This window comes from Pseudophryne corroboree, chromosome 3 (assembly GCF_028390025.1).
Source record: "Pseudophryne corroboree isolate aPseCor3 chromosome 3, aPseCor3.hap2, whole genome shotgun sequence".
Classification (NCBI taxonomy): domain Eukaryota; kingdom Metazoa; phylum Chordata; class Amphibia; order Anura; family Myobatrachidae; genus Pseudophryne; species Pseudophryne corroboree.
In genome coordinates this window covers 697,529,560-697,545,296 of record NC_086446.1, presented here as the reverse complement: position 1 = coordinate 697,545,296, position 15,737 = coordinate 697,529,560, and the positions used below count along the sequence as shown (strand labels likewise).

Sequence of the window (15,737 nt, the reverse complement as noted above, 5' to 3'; positions counted from 1 at the left end):
ATACATAGCTGAAATATATGCCGCAGCATGTCCTGCAAGATAGGGGTCAGCCAGCCTGTACAGCTCTGGAATACATACAGAGAGATGACAGGATCTGAAATCCAGGTAGCAGCATGTTATGTTTAAAAGGTAGAAGATCTAAAACCTTCAGATTTCTACAATAACTAGTTCATCTGTCAAGTATTACCTTTCCACCGTTTGTCTACATTAAAATCATCCCAAAACCCCAGCAATGCGCAGGAAATGCTAGTCACTAATGGCGGTGTTAATATTGGTGGCTGATAATGCATCTGGCCTACAGTAGCCACCCACTTTTCCCAACGACTGTTCAACTCCCCTGTGTAGCAGGTGTTCCCCACCCCTCTTCGACTGTAATCTAATTTGGGCAGACACGTTTAGCTTCTGTATTAGGCAATTTTATTTTTGTATCATGGTACCAGGGCTGTTCTAAGTCCACAAATTAAGCAATCTATACTGTGTAACCCACATTGTAGCCATTAGTAGGATGCACATCTACAGGACTTGCTACAGGCATGGAACTGCACAAGTCTTCTTAACTTATAAAGGAATTCAGGAAGTGTTCAATTTGCCTCATGTAGCACACCGGTTGCATAGTAAAGTACAGCAGTGTGATCACTTCCCATCTACTAACCTGGTCCTGTGTGAACAACAAGGTGCATAATGTTTCCAGCGCTGCCTTTCGAACGGATGATATAATATGACGCAGGAAAGGCCATACCCGTGGTACTAATATGGAGAGAGATTGCTGAATACTGTCAAAACAGAAGAAAGGCTATTACAAAGCTGGATCCTGTGTTTAATAAAACAGTGTCTGGGTACATAGACTCCAATATCACCTTACAAAAGAGGTCTACGGTGTCAGGTGAACTTACTTGCACTGCTGAACCTGAGGGTACGTTAAAAGTGAAGAGAGAAGGGTCATGATACTATTAGTAGAGGCCGTTAGGTCATCTAACTCCAGAAGTGCATCCCATAAAGTGCCAAGAATAAAAGGAACCTAAAAATAAAATGGTAAAATAAAAAACACAGAAACTAAGCAAGGTTGTGCTCTTGCGTATACATTCTCAAGTATGCACTAGCCATATAGATTTAAGGAGACCAAACATGAAAATATATTAGTAAAACAAATTCAGTTATTTTATGAATATTTAAACACAATTATGGTAGCATAAAAATTACTCAGAATAAAGGTTATTTTGTTTTCAAGTAATTTTCCTTTGTACGATTGGTTGTTTTTTTTAATAAAACAAAAACCACACTTAACTCATCTACTATATATACACATTTAACCTCATCACCCAATCTGCTATTACAACTGTTTTAGAGTCACACACATTAATAAGCCGGGGGGGGGGGGGAAGAGTGGATAATTGAAAGAGACTGGATACCTGTTTAAACTGCAACCTGACCAAACTGTCCACAACAGGCACTAAAGATGCCGCTGCTACAGCCCGCACATCATCATCAAGGTCCTGAAGACCTTCGATTATTGCTGGTAGTGCTTTTGGTAATAACGTCTTAATTAAATCCTGTAAAGAAGCCATTAAGGAAAAAAAAATAAAAAATATGAACTTACAATTAGCTCATCGCTAACTTAATTGTATCATTTTTGACACCTGTTTTAATTGCAAACGGTGATGTTATAAACTTTAATAAAATCAGCCTTACAGAGCATAAGCAGTCATTAATGCTGCAGGTTACCTGACGAACAGCCAGTGTGTACTTTATCCCTAGCAGTCCCCCATGCCTCACTTCCCACTGCTCTTGTATCAATAAGCGCAGCAGGATTTTCACAGTTTTATGAACTCCACTGTCATTCATGTGTTTGAGAACCACCCCCAACGTCTGTGCACACGTCTCCCGCACTGGGGCAACCACCTATGGGTTAAGAACAAAGAATGTGTAATGTTAGAGCCGATTTCTTATGTACATGGAGATCAGTAGGTCACACGGTTTACTGCCACGAAGGCAAGCTGAAAGTCAGGCAGCACCTTGTGTCAACTATTCTCATACACATATATAACCCATTATTGAGATATGCAGTTATAAAAAATGTTGTTTCACCAAGTTCTTAACGGAGTGCGTTTTAATTTTTGTTTTTAATGTCAATTAATAAGTGCTAGAATACATGTTCTATTATCATATTGCTTAAGAATGGACCATGGGGATCTAGAAGACCCTGCAGGGTGTTGGCACAACACATCTTTAATGTTGTACCGCTTCCAGATGCCCATTCTGCAGGATACTTTAAAGAAAGCAAAAAAAAAATATAAGAATTTACTTACCGATAATTCTGTTTCTCGTAGTCCGTAGTGGATGCTGGGAACTCCGTAAGGACCATGGGGAATAGCAGCTCCGCAGGAGACTGGGCACAAAAGAAAAGCTTTAGGACTACCTGGTGTGCACTGGCTCCTCCCCCTATGACCCTCCTCCAAGCCTCAGTTAGGATACTGTGCCCGGACAGCGTACACAATAAGGAAGGATTTATGAATCCCGGGTAAGACTCATACCAGCCACACCAATCACACCGTACAACTTGTGATCTGAACCCAGTTAACAGCATGATAACAGAGGAGCCTCTGGATAGATGGCTCACAACAACAATAACCCGATTAGTTAACAATAACTATATACAAGTATTGCAGATAATCCGCACTTGGGATGGGCGCCCAGCATCCACTACGGACTACGAGAAATAGAATTATCGGTAAGTAAATTCTTATTTTCTCTGACGTCCTAGTGGATGCTGGGAACTCCGTAAGGACCATGGGGATTATACCAAAGCTCCCAAACGGGCGGGAGAGTGCGGATGACTCTGCAGCACCGGATGAGAGAACTCCAGGTCCTCCTCAGCCAGGGTATCAAATTTGTAGAATTTAGCAAACGTGTTTGCCCCTGACCAAGTAGCTGCTCGGCAAAGTTGTAAAGCCGAGACCCCTCCGGTAGCCGCCCAAGATGAGCCCACCTTCCTTGTGGAATGGGCTTTTACAGATTTTGGCTGTGGCAGGCCTGCCACAGAATGTGCAAGCTGAATTGTACTACAAATCCAACGAGCAATAGTCTGCTTAGAAGCAGGAGCACCCAGCTTGTTGGGTGCATACAGGATAAACAGCGAGTCAGATTTTCTGACTCCAGCCGTCCTGGAAACATATATTTTCAGGGCCCTGACTACGTCCAGCAACTTGGAGTCCTCCAAGTCCATAGTAGTCGCAGGTACCACAATAGGCTGGTTCAGGTGAAACGCTGAAACCACCTTAGGGAGAAATTGAGGACGAGTCCTCAATTCTGCCCTGTCCGTATGAAAAATCAGGTAAGGACTTTTATAGGATAAAGCCGCCAATTCTGACACACGCCTGGCCGAAGCCAGGGCCAACAGCATTACCACTTTCCATGTGAGATATTTTAAGTCCACAGTGGTTCAAACCAATGTGATTTTAGGAACCCCAAAACTACATTGAGATCCCAAGGTGCCACTGGAGGCACAAAAGGAGGCTGTATATGCAGCACCCCCTTGACAAACGTCTGAACTTCAGGAACTGAAGCCAGTTCTTTCTGGAAGAAAATCGACAGGGCCGAAATTTGAACCTTAATGGACCCCAATTTTAGGCCCATAGACACTCCTGTTTGCAGGAAATGCAGGAATCGACCTAGTTGAAATTCCTCTGTAGGGGCCTTCCTGGCCTCGCACCACGCAACATATTTACGCCAAATACGGTGATAATGCCTTGCGGTTACATCCTTCCTGGCTTTGATCAGGGTAGGGATGACTTCATCCGGAATGCCTTTTTCCTTCAGGATCCGGCGTTCAACCGCCATGCCGTCAAACGCAGCCGCGGTAAGTCTTGGAACAGACAGGGTCCTTGCTGGAGCAGGTCCCTTCTTAGAGGTAGAGGCCACGGGTCCTCTGTGAGCATCTCTTGAAGTTCCGGGTACCAAGTCCTTCTTGGCCAATCCGGAGCCACGAGTATAGTTCTTACTCCTCTCCGTCTTATAATTCTCAGTACCTTGGGTATGAGAGGCAGAGGAGGGAACACACACACTGACTGGTACACCCACGGTGTTACCAGAGCGTCCACAGCTATTGCCTGAGGGTCCCTTGACCTGGCGCAATACCTGTCTAGTTTTTTGTTGAGGCGGGACGCCATCATGTCCACCTTTGGTTTTTCCCAACGGTTCACAATCATGTGGAAGACTTCTGGATGAAGTCCCCACTCTCCCGGGTGGAGGTCGTGCCTGCTGAGGAAGTCTGCTTCCCAGTTGTCCACTCCCAGAATGAACACTGCTGACAGTGCTATCACATGATTTTCCGCCCAGCGAAGAATCCTTGCAGCTTCTGCCATTGCCCTCCTGCTTCTTGTGCCGCCCTGTCTGTTTACGTGGGCGACTGCCGTGATGTTGTCTGACTGGATCAGCACCGGCTGACCTTGAAGCAGAGGTCTTGCTAGGCTTAGAGCATTGTAAATGGCCCTTAGCTCCAGGATATTTATGTGAAGTGATGTCTCCAGGCTTGACCACAAGCCCTGGAAATTCCTTCCCTGTGTGACTGCTCCCCAGCCTCGCAGGCTGGCATCCGTGGTCACCAGGACCCAGTCCTGAATGCCGAATCTGCGGCCCTCTAGAAGATGAGCACTCTGCAACCACCACAGGAGAGACACCCTTGTCTTTGGTGACAGGGTTATCCGCTGATGCATCTGAAGATGCGATCCGGACCATTTGTCCAGCAGGTCCCACTGAAAAGTTCTTGCGTGGAATCTGCCGAATGGGATTGCTTTGTAGGAAGCCACCATTTTTCCCAGGACCCTTGTGCATTGATGCACTGAGACTTGGCCTGGTTTTAGGAGGTTTCTGACTAGCTCGGATAACTCCCTGGCTTTCTCCTCCGGGAGAAACACCTTTTTCTGGACTGTGTCCAGGATCATCCCTAGGAATAGAAGACGTGTCGTCGGGATCAGCTGCGATTTTGGAATATTGAGAATCCAACCGTGCTGCCGCAACACTACCTAAGATAGTGCTACCCCGACTTCCAACTGTTCCCTGGATCTTGCCCTTATCAGGAGATCGTCCAAGTAAGGGATAACTAAAACTCCCTTCCTTCGAAGGAGTATCATCATTTCGGCCATTACTTTGGTAAAGACCCGGGGTGCCGTGGACAATCCAAACGGCAGCGTCTGAAACTGATAGTGACAGTTCTGTACCACAAACCTGAGGTACCCTTGGTGAGAAGGGTAAATTGGGACATGGAGGTACCACAAACAGCGTGGAATAATACCCCTTTCCCTGTTGCAGGAGGGGTACCTTGATTATCACCTGCTGGGAATACAGCTTGTGAATGGCTTCCAATACCGCCTCCCTGTCGGAGGGAGACGTCGGTAAAGCAGACTTTAGGAAACGGCGAGGGGGAGACGTCTCGAATTCCAATTTGTACCCCTGAGATACCACCTGAAGGATCCAGGGGTCCACTTGTGAGTGAGCCCACTGCGCGCTGAAATTCTTGAGACGGGCCCCCACCGTGCCTGAGTCCGCTTGTAACGCCCCAGCGTCATGCTGAGGACTTGGCAGAGGCGGGAGAGGGCTTCTGTTCCTGGGAACCGACTGTTTGCTGCAGCCTTTTCACTCTCCCTCTGCCACGGGGAAGAAAAGAGGAGCCCTTTGCCCGCTTGCCCTTATGGGTCCGAAAGGACTGCGCCTGATAATATGGCGTCTTCTTATGTTGAGAGGCTACCTGGGGTAAAAATGTGGATTTCCCAGCAGTTGCCGTGGCTACCAGGTCTGATAGACCTACCCCAAATAACTCCTCCCCTTTATAAGGCAATACTTCCATATGCCTTTTGGAATCCGCATCACCTGACCACTGCCGCGTCCATAACCCTCTTCTGGCAGAAATGGACAGCGCACTTACTCTTGATGCCAGTCGGCAGATATCCCTCTGTGCATCACGCATATATAGAAATGCATCTTTTAAATGCTCTATAGTCAGTAATATACTGTCCCTGTCTAGGGTATCAATATTGTCCGTCAGGGAATCCGACCAAGCCACCCCAGCACTGCACATCCAGGCGGAGGCGATTGCTGGTCGCAGTATAACTCCCATATGAGTGTACATACATTTTAGGATATTCTCCTGCTTTCTGTCAGCAGGTTCCTTAAGGGCGGCCGTCTCAGGAGAGGGTAGTGCCACCTGTTTAGACAAGCGTGTGAGCGCTTTATCCACCCTAGGGGGTGTTTCCCAACGTGCCCTATCCTCTGGCGGGAAAGGGTATGATGCCAATAACCTTTTAGGAATTATCGGTTTTTTATCGGGGGAAACCCACGCTTCATCACACACTTCATTTAATTCCTCAGAAGCAGGAAAAACTACAGGCAGTTTTTTCTCACCAAACATAATACCCTTTTTAGTGGTACTTGTATTATCAGAAATATGTAAAACATTTTTCATTGCCTCAATCATGTAACGTGTGGCCCTACTGGAAGTCACATTCGTCTCTTCCTCGTCGACACTGGAGTCAGTATCCGTGTCGGCGTCTGTGTCTGCCATCTGAGGTAACGAGCGTTTTAGAGCCCCTGATGGCCTTTGAGACGCCTGGACAGGCTGCCTCATGTCATCAACCGTCTTTTGTAAAGAGCTGACACTGTCACGTAATTCCTTCCATAAGCCCATCCACTCAGGTGTCGACTCCCTAGGGGGTGACATCTCTATTACAGGCAATTGCTCCGCCTCCACATCATTTTCCTCCTCAAACATGTCGACACAATCGTACCGACACACAGCACACACAGGGAATGCTCTGATAGAGGACAGGATCCCACTAGCCCTTTGGGGAGACAGAGGGAGAGTATGCCAGCACACACCAGAGCGCTATATATAAACAGGGATTAACCTTATAGAAGTGTTTTTCCCCTTATAGCTGCTGTTATGTTAATACTGCGCCTAATTAGTGCCCCCCTCTCTTGTTTTACCCTTTTCTGTAGTGCAGGACTGCAGGGGAGAGTCAGGGAGACGTCCTTCCAGCGGAGCTGTGAGGGAAAATGGCGCCAGTGTGCTGAGGAGATAGGCTCCGCCCCCTTCTCGGCGGACTTTTCTCCCACTTTTTGCTATATTCTGGCAGGGGTTAAAATACATCCATATAGCCTCTGGGGGTTATATGTGATGTATTTTCGCCAGCCAAGGTGTTTTTATTGCTGCTCAGGGCGCCCCCCCCCCCAGCGCCCTGCACCCTCAGTGACCGGAGTGTGAAGTGTGCCTGAGGAGCAATGGCGCACAGCTGCAGTGCTGTGCGCTACCTTGGTGAAGACTGGATGTCTTCTGCCGCCGATTTTTCCGGACCTCTTCTTGCTTCTGGCTCTGTAAGGGGGCCGGCGGCGCGGCTCTGGGACCGGACTCCGAGGCTGGGCCTGTGTTCGGTCCCTCTGGAGCTAATGGTGTCCAGTAGCCAAGAAGCCCAAGCTGGCTGCAAGCAGGCAGGTTCGCGTCTTCTCCCCTTAGTCCCTCGATGCAGTGAGCCTGTTGCCAGCAGGTCTCACTGAAAATAAAAAACCTAAAACTAAACTTTTTCTAAGAAACTCAGGAGAGCCTCCTAGAATGCACCCTTCTCGGCCGGGCACAAAAATCTAACTGGGGCTTGGAGGAGGGTCATAGGGGGAGGAGCCAGTGCACACCAGGTAGTCCTAAAGCTTTTCTTTTGTGCCCAGTCTCCTGCGGAGCCGCTATTCCCCATGGTCCTTACGGAGTTCCCAGCATCCACTAGGACGTCAGAGAAATTGTGTTATATTACAGGACCCAGAAGAGAGCATAACGCTACTGTGGCTTTTACTATGGATATACTTAGGCAGTACTGGACTCTCTCTTGTTGCCATCAAGGTCCTATGCCAAGAGGTGAGTATACTGCAGCAGCACAATGCATTGGGCAGGAGGGACAACAAGGTGCTTCCTCCAACCTGTTGCCAAATAAGGGAACGTGAAAGCCATAACCATGTTCCACAGGAGTCATGGGGCCTGATGGAGGCTTTTGCAGGGAAAGCAAGGTCTAACAGGCAACACAGAAGAGACTGGCCCATATTAGGCATGGAAGGGCATGTTGTAAGAAGCAGGGATAGTGTTTTCCCCACATCTTTAGAAGCATCTGAAAATCTGAAAATCCAGAAAAGAAAAAAAATGTGCATATATCAAATAACTAAGTGTGAAGTACTTTCAGCTTTAGAAGATTGGGCGGTAGGTGACTCATTTCCTTCTCTGGGTGGAAACCTCATTCATTAAGGAGCAGCCTACACCGGACCATACATCTCCGGTTACACGCAGATTACAGACACTTTATCCATTATCAAAAGGATGCCTGAAAGGGGGACTCCACTGGTCCCAATTCTAAGGCTGCCGATAGTATAGAATTCAAGGCTATTCTTAATGGTAATGGCTGGTGCCTTATTGAGACCTATTTTAGCCATTGCTTGGATATATGAAGCTGTGGCCAGGTGGTCAGAGCAAGTCGAAAGCTTGCAGCTGTATGTATCGAATTCCTCAGCATCTCTAGATCACATTTTTGCCACTAGGCACTGTATCAGGATTTGTGGTCAATATTGCTCTGTCTGGGTCAGCCTTCTCACATCCTTCTACTCTGGTATTCCCATTACATGGGCCACACAGTTTCACATATCTGGGGCTACGTATTCTGGAAGTTCCCATTCCTTCTTTACAACCTTAATTTTTTTTCTTCTTTAAGTCGCTCTATATAGGTGGAGTTGGAGGGATGGAGGAGTTTGTTTTGTCATATTTAGACAAAGCAAGACTCAAATGATCTCATTTTCCATATTAGTGTACCTCAGTCAGGTTCTCCCTTTTCTCCTCTCAAAGACATACAATTTGTCAACTACACTTTCAGGAAATCTATTTGGAATGGGAAAACAGGGCATATACTCAGACCCAAATTTGGACCAAACGCAAACAAATCTGTATACCTTCCCTTTCTTTCTAATCAAGAGTTGCAGAATAGACAGGCGTTCTATAAATTAAAAATATGGCGCGTGCTGATGGCATAGTAGACACTTGTCAACATGTCCAATAAAGGGCAGCTCACATTCCAGGAAGCTAGAGGGTGTTACCCTATTTTAATAGCATATCCCCATGCATATCAACAAGCCTAACACTATATTAGCACAATCAAATAGTTTTTTTCAGAATCAGATTGGGATAATAAGAATTTACTTACCGATAATTCTATTTCTCATAGTCCGTAGTGGATGCTGGGGACTCCGTAAGGACCATGGGGAATAGCGGCTCCGCAGGAGACTGGGCACATCTAAAGAAAGCTTTAGGACTATCTGGTGTGCACTGGCTCCTCCCCCCATGACCCTCCTCCAAGCCTCAGTTAGGATACTGTGCCCGGACGAGCGTACACAATAAGGAAGGATTTTGAATCCCGGGTAAGACTCATACCAGCCACACCAATCACACCGTATAACCTGTGATCTGAACCCAGTTAACAGCATGATAACCGAGGAGCCTCTGAAAGATGGCTCACAACAATAATAACCCGATTTTTGTAACAATAACTATGTACAAGTATTGCAGACAATCCGCACTTGGGATGGGCGCCCAGCATCCACTACGGACTATGAGAAATAGAATTATCAGTAAGTAAATTCTTATTTTCGCTAACTTCCTAAGTGGATGCTGGGGACTCCGTAAGGACCATGGGGATTATACCAAAGCTCCCAAACGGGCGGGAGAGTGCGGATGACTCTGCAGCACCAAATGAGAGAACTCCAGGTCCTCCTCAGCCAGGATATCAATTTTGTAGAATTTTACAAACGTATTTGCTCCTGACCAAGTAGCTGCTCGGCAAAGTTGTAAAGCCGAGACCCCTCGGGCAGCCGCCCAAGATGAGCCCACCTTCCTTGTGGAGTGGGCATTTACAGATTTTGGCTGTGGCAGGCCTGCCACAGAATGTGCAAGCTGAATTGTACTACAAATCCAACGAGCAATAGTCTGCTTAGAAGCAGGAGCACCCAGCTTGTTGGGTGCATACAGGATAAACAGCGAGTCAGATTTCCTGACTCCAGCCGTCCTGGAAACATATATTTTCAGGGCCCTGACAACGTCTAGCAACTTGGAGTCCTCCAAGTCCCTAGTAGCCGCAGGCACCACAAATAGGTTGGTTCAGGTGAAACGCTGAAACCACCTTAGGGAGAAACTGAGGACGAGTCCTCAATTCCACCCTGTCCGAATGGAAAATCAGATAAAGGCTTTTTCAGGATAAAGCCGCCAATTCTGACACGCGCCTGGCCCAGGCCAGGGCCAACAGCATGACCACTTTCCATGTGAGATATTTTAACTCCACAGATTTAAGTGGTTCAAACCAATGTGACTTTTGGAACCCAAAACTACATTGAGATCCCAAAGTGCCACTGGAGGCACAAAAGGAGGCTGTATATGCAGTACCCCTTTTACAAACGTCTGAACTTCAGGTACTGAAGCTAGTTCTTTTTGGAAGAAAATTGACAGGGCCGAAATTTGAACCTTAATGGACCACAATTTCAGGCACATAGACACTCCTGTTTGCAGGAAATGTAGGAATCGACCTAGTTGAATTTCCTCCGTCGGGCCTTACTGGCCTCGCATCACGCAACATATTTTCGCCAATTGCGGTGATAATGTTTTTGCGGTTACATCCTTCCTGGCTTTGATCAGGATAGGGATGACTTCATCCGGAATGCCTTTTTTCCTTCAGGATCCGGCGTTCAACCGCCATGCCGTCAAACGCAGCCGCGGTAAGTCTTGGAACAGACAGGGTCCTTGCTGGAGCAGGTCCCTTCTTAGAGGTAGAGGCCACGGATCCTCCGTGAGCATCTCTTGAAGTTCCGGTTACCAAGTCCTTCTTGGCCAATCCGGAACCACGAATATAGTGCTTACTCCTCTCCATCTTATCAATCTCAGTACCTTGGGTATGAGAGGCAGAGGAGGGAACACATACCCTGACTGGTACACCCACGGTGTTACCAGAGCGTCTACAGCTTATTGCCTGAGGGTCCCTGGACCTGGCGCAATACCTGTCGAGTTTTTAATCATGTGGAAGACTTCTGGGTGAAGTCCCCACTCTCCCGGGTGGAGGTCGTGCTGAGGAAGTCTGCTTCCCAGTTGTCCACTCATGGAATGAATACTGCTGACAGTGCTATCACATGATTTTCCACCCAGCGAAGAATCCTTGCAGCTTCTGCCATTGCCCTCCTGCTTCTTGTGTCACCCTGTCTGTTTACGTGGGTGACTGCCGTGATGTTGTCCGACTGGATCAACACCGGTTGACCTTGAAGCAGAGGTCTTGCTAAGCTTAGAGCATTGTAAATGTCCCTTAGCTTCAGGATATTTATGTGAAGTGATGTCTCCAGGCTTGACCATAAGCCCTGGATATTCCTTCCCTGTGTGACTGCTCTCCAGCCTCGCCGGCTGGCATCCGTGGTCACCAGGACCCAGTCCTGAATGCCGAATCTGCGGCCCTCTAGAAGATGAGCACTCTGCAACCACCACAGGAGGGACACCCTTGTCCTTGGTGACAGGGTTATCCGCTGATGCATCTGAAGATGCGACCCGGACCATTTGTCCAGCAGGTCCCACTGGAAAGTTCTTGCGTGGAATCTGCCGAATGGGATTGCTTCGTAGGAAGCCACCATTTTACCCAGAACCCTTGTGCATTGATGCACTGAGACTTGGCTCGGTTTTAGGAGGTTCCTGACTAGCTCGGATAACTCCCTGGCTTTCTCCTCCGGGAGAAACACCTTTTTCTGGACTGTGTCCAGGATCATCCCTAGGAACAGAAGACACGTCGTCGGAACCAGCTGCGATTTTGGAATATTGAAAATCCAATCGTGCTGCCGCAACACTACCTGAGATAGTGCTACACCGACCTCCAACTGTTCCCTGGATCTTACCCTTATCAGGGAATTGTCCAAGTAAGGGATAACTAAAATTCCCTTCCTTCGAAGGAATATCATCATTTCGGCCATTACCTTGGTAAAGACCCGGGGTGCCGTGGACCATCCATACGGCAGCGTCTGAACTGATAGTGACAGTTCTGTACCATAAACCTGAGGTACCCTTGGTGAGAAGGGTAAATTTTGACATGAAGGTAAGCATCCTTGATGTCCCGAGACATCATGTAGTCCCCTTCTTCCAGGTTCGCAATCACTGCTCTGAGTGACTCAATCTTGAATTTGAACCTCTGTATGTAAGTGTTCAAAGATTTTAGATTTAGAATCGGTCTCACCGAGCCGTCCGGCTTCGGTACCACAACAGTGTGGAATAATACCCCGTTCCCTGTTGCAGGAGGCGTACCTTGATTATCACCTGCTGGGAATACAGCTTGTGAATGGCTTCCAAAACTGTCTCCCTGTCAGAAGGAGACATCGGTAAAGCCGACTTTAGGAAACGGCGAGGGGGAGACGTCTCGAATTCTAATTTGTACCCCTGAGATATCACCTGAAGGATCCAGGGGTCTACTTGCGAGTGAGCCCACTGCGCGCTAAAATTCATTGAGACGGGCCCCCCACAGTGCCTGATTCTGCTTGTAAAGCCCCCGCGTATACTGAGGGCTTGGCAGAGGCGGGAGAGGGTTTCTGTTCCTGGGAACTGGCTGATTTCTGCAGCCTTTTTCCTCTCCCTCTGTCACGGGGCAGAAATGAGGAACCTTTTGCCCGCTTGTCCACGAAAAGACTGCGCCTGATAATACGGCGTCTCCTCATGTTGAGAGGCGACCTGGGGTACAAACGTGGATTTCCCAGCTGTTGCCGTGGCCACCAGGTCTGAAAGACCGACCCCAAATAACTCCTCCCCTTAATAAAGCAATACTTCCAAATGCCGTTTGGAATACGCATCACCTGACCACTGACGTGTCCATAACCCTCTACTGGTAGAAATGGACAACGCACTTAGACTTGATGCCAGTCGGCAAATATTCCGCTGTGCATCACGCATATATAGAAATGCATCTTTTAAATGCTCTATAGGCAAAAATATACTGTCCCTATCTAGGGTATCAATATTTTCAGTCAGGGAATCCGACAACGCCAACCCAGCACTGCACATCCAGGCTGAGGCGATTGCTGGTCGCAGTATAACACCAGTATGTGTGTAAATACCTTTTAGGATACCCTCCTGCTTTCTATCAGCAGGATCCTTAAGGGCGGCCATCTCAGGCGAGGGTAGAGCCCTTACAAGCGTGTGAGCGCTTTATCCACCCTAGGGGGTGTTTCCCAACGCACCCTAACCTCTGGCGGGAAAGGATATAATGCCAATAACATTTTAGAAATTATCAGTTGTTATCGGGGGAAACCCACGCATCATCACACACCTCATTTGATTTCTCAGATTCAGGAAAACTACAGGTAGTTTTTCCTCACCGAACATAATACCCCTTTTTGGTGGTACTCGTATTATCAGAAATGTGTAAAACATTTTTCATTGCCTCAATCATGTAACTTGTGGCCCTACTGGAAGTCACATTTGTCTCTTCACCGTCGACACTGGAGTCAGTATCCGTGTCGGCGTCTATATCTGCCATCTGAGGTAACGGGCGCTTTAGAGTCCCTGACGGCCTATGAGACGTCTGGACAGGCACAAGCCGAGTAGCCGGCTGTCTCATGTCAACCACTGTCTTTTATACAGAGCTGACACTGTCACGTAATTTCTTCCAACAGTTCATCCACTCAGGTGTCGACCCCCTAGGGGGTGACATCACTATTACAGGCAATCTGCTCCGTCTCCACATTATTTTTCTCCTCATACATGTCGACACAAAAGTACCGACATACAGCACACACACAGGGAATGCTCTGATAGAGGACAGGACCCCACTAGCCTTTTGGGGAGACAGAGGGAGAGTTTGCCAGCACACACCAGAGCGCTATATATATATATATATATACAGGGATAACCTTATATAAGTGTTTTTCCCCTTATAGCTGCTGTATAGTTAATACTGCGCCTAATTAGTGCCCCCCTCTCTTTTTTAACCCTTTCTGTAGTGTAGTGACTGCAGGGGAGAGACAGGGAGCTTCCCTCCAACGGAGCTGTGAGGGAAAATGGCGCCAGTGTGCTGAGGAGATAGGCTCCGCCCCCTTATCGGCGGCCTTATCTCCCGTTTTTCTATGTATTCTGGCAGGGGTTAAATGCATCCATATAGCCCAGGAGCTATATGTGATGCATTTTTTGCCATCCAATGTGTTTTTATTGCGTCTCAGGGCGCCCCCCCCCCCAGCGCCCTGCACCCTCAGTGACCGAAGTGTGAAGTGTGCTGAGAGCAATGGCGCACAGCTGCAGTGCTGTGCGCTACCTTGTTGAAGACAGGACGTCTTCTGCCGCCGATTTTCCGGACCTCTTCTGCCTTCTGGCTCTGTAAGGGGGCCGTCGGCGCGGCTCTGGGACCCATCCAAGCTGGGCCTGTGATCGTCCCTCTGGAGCTAATGTCCAGTAGCCTAAGAAGCCCAATCCACTCTGCACGCAGGTGAGTTCGCTTCTTCTCCCCTTAGTCCCTCGATGCAGTGAGCCTGTTGCCAGCAGGTCTCACTGAAAATAAAAAACCTAAACTAAAACTTTCACTAAGAAGCTCAGGAGAGCCCCTAGTGTGCACCCTTCTCGTTCGGGCACAGAGATCTAACTGAGGCTTGGAGGAGGGTCATAGGGGGAGGAGCCAGTGCACACCAGATAGTCCTAAAGCTTTCTTTAGATGTGCCCAGTCTCCTGCGGAGCCGCTATTCCCCATGGTCCTTACGGAGTCCCCAGCATCCACTTAGGACGTTAGAGAAAAGGCATTAGAGAGAGACTCTGTAAAAAGGTGTCTAACTAAGGGCCTTATTAACGTGCAGAGAGAGATAGATTTGGGTGGGGTGTGTTCAAACTGAAATCAAAATTGCAGTGTAAAAATAAAGCAACCAGTATTTACCCTGACAGAAACATAACCCCACCCATCTGCCACACCTGCAGTGCAACATGGTTTTACCCATTAGTGTGCTTTGTTTGGTTTGCCAACAAACCTGAATAACCCCCTGAAGCCATTACCTGGTTTAATACCCATCTACGTTACACATTTAAACCCAATAATACCCCCACAAGCCTTGCTCCCTGGCTATCCAGACTAGCCGATTTATCAGCTGATTATCTTCCCATGACAAAGCCTGCGCACTTTTACCCTAATCCCCTTATACTGCAATGTTTCTGAATATGTTACACAGGGCCTCTATCTTCACACCTTAAGTTCCTAATAGGAGAACCCCAAATTCTCATTGTTACAAATGTGGAACTCCGCTAACAGATCTATATCACTGTCTTTGGGCATATCCTATGATTCGTGACTTCGAGCTTCAGGTCCTCTCCCTCCTTTGTTATAGCTTTTGAAAGCTAAATTACATTATTTGTTTAGTATGAACTGGGCTGAGGTCACCTGGGATAAGGAACTTAAAAAAACAAAAGTTCTCTCATGTGAGAAAGCTACACAGCCACAATCTACCCCCATGAGGAAGAAAATTCATCAGTTTCCAGAGTTCGTTCTGATATCTTTCACAACCTGCAGCTAATGAACCACCAATACAACTCTTGTTTTTATTCCCCCCATCTTTTCCAGGTATTAGGTTGCAATTTTCGCACCACCTGCGAAACCATAATGTTCTTTGTTTTGCCGCCGTTGGTAATGGGGGAGAGAGACACCTTTCTCAACTGACTTTATTATAGTCTTATT

The 15,737-nt window shown here is 47.6% G+C and overlaps 1 protein-coding gene across 2 annotated transcripts in view; it reads right to left on the bottom strand.

Moving 5' to 3' along the window:
- Positions 1 to 15,737, bottom strand: part of BTAF1 (B-TFIID TATA-box binding protein associated factor 1) — a 324,567-nt gene that overhangs the window by 177,287 nt on the left and 131,543 nt on the right. For both annotated transcript variants that reach the window (XM_063962035.1, XM_063962034.1), the window contains exons 11-15: positions 1,723 to 1,899; positions 1,410 to 1,550; positions 894 to 1,018; positions 653 to 773; positions 1 to 65 (exon numbers count right to left, since the gene is read on the bottom strand). The exon at positions 1 to 65 is cut by the window's left edge and continues 40 nt beyond it. In XM_063962035.1, the coding sequence (XP_063818105.1) occupies positions 1 to 65; positions 653 to 773; positions 894 to 1,018; positions 1,410 to 1,550; positions 1,723 to 1,899 (629 nt within the window). The remainder of the gene's footprint in view (positions 66 to 652; positions 774 to 893; positions 1,019 to 1,409; positions 1,551 to 1,722; positions 1,900 to 15,737) is intronic.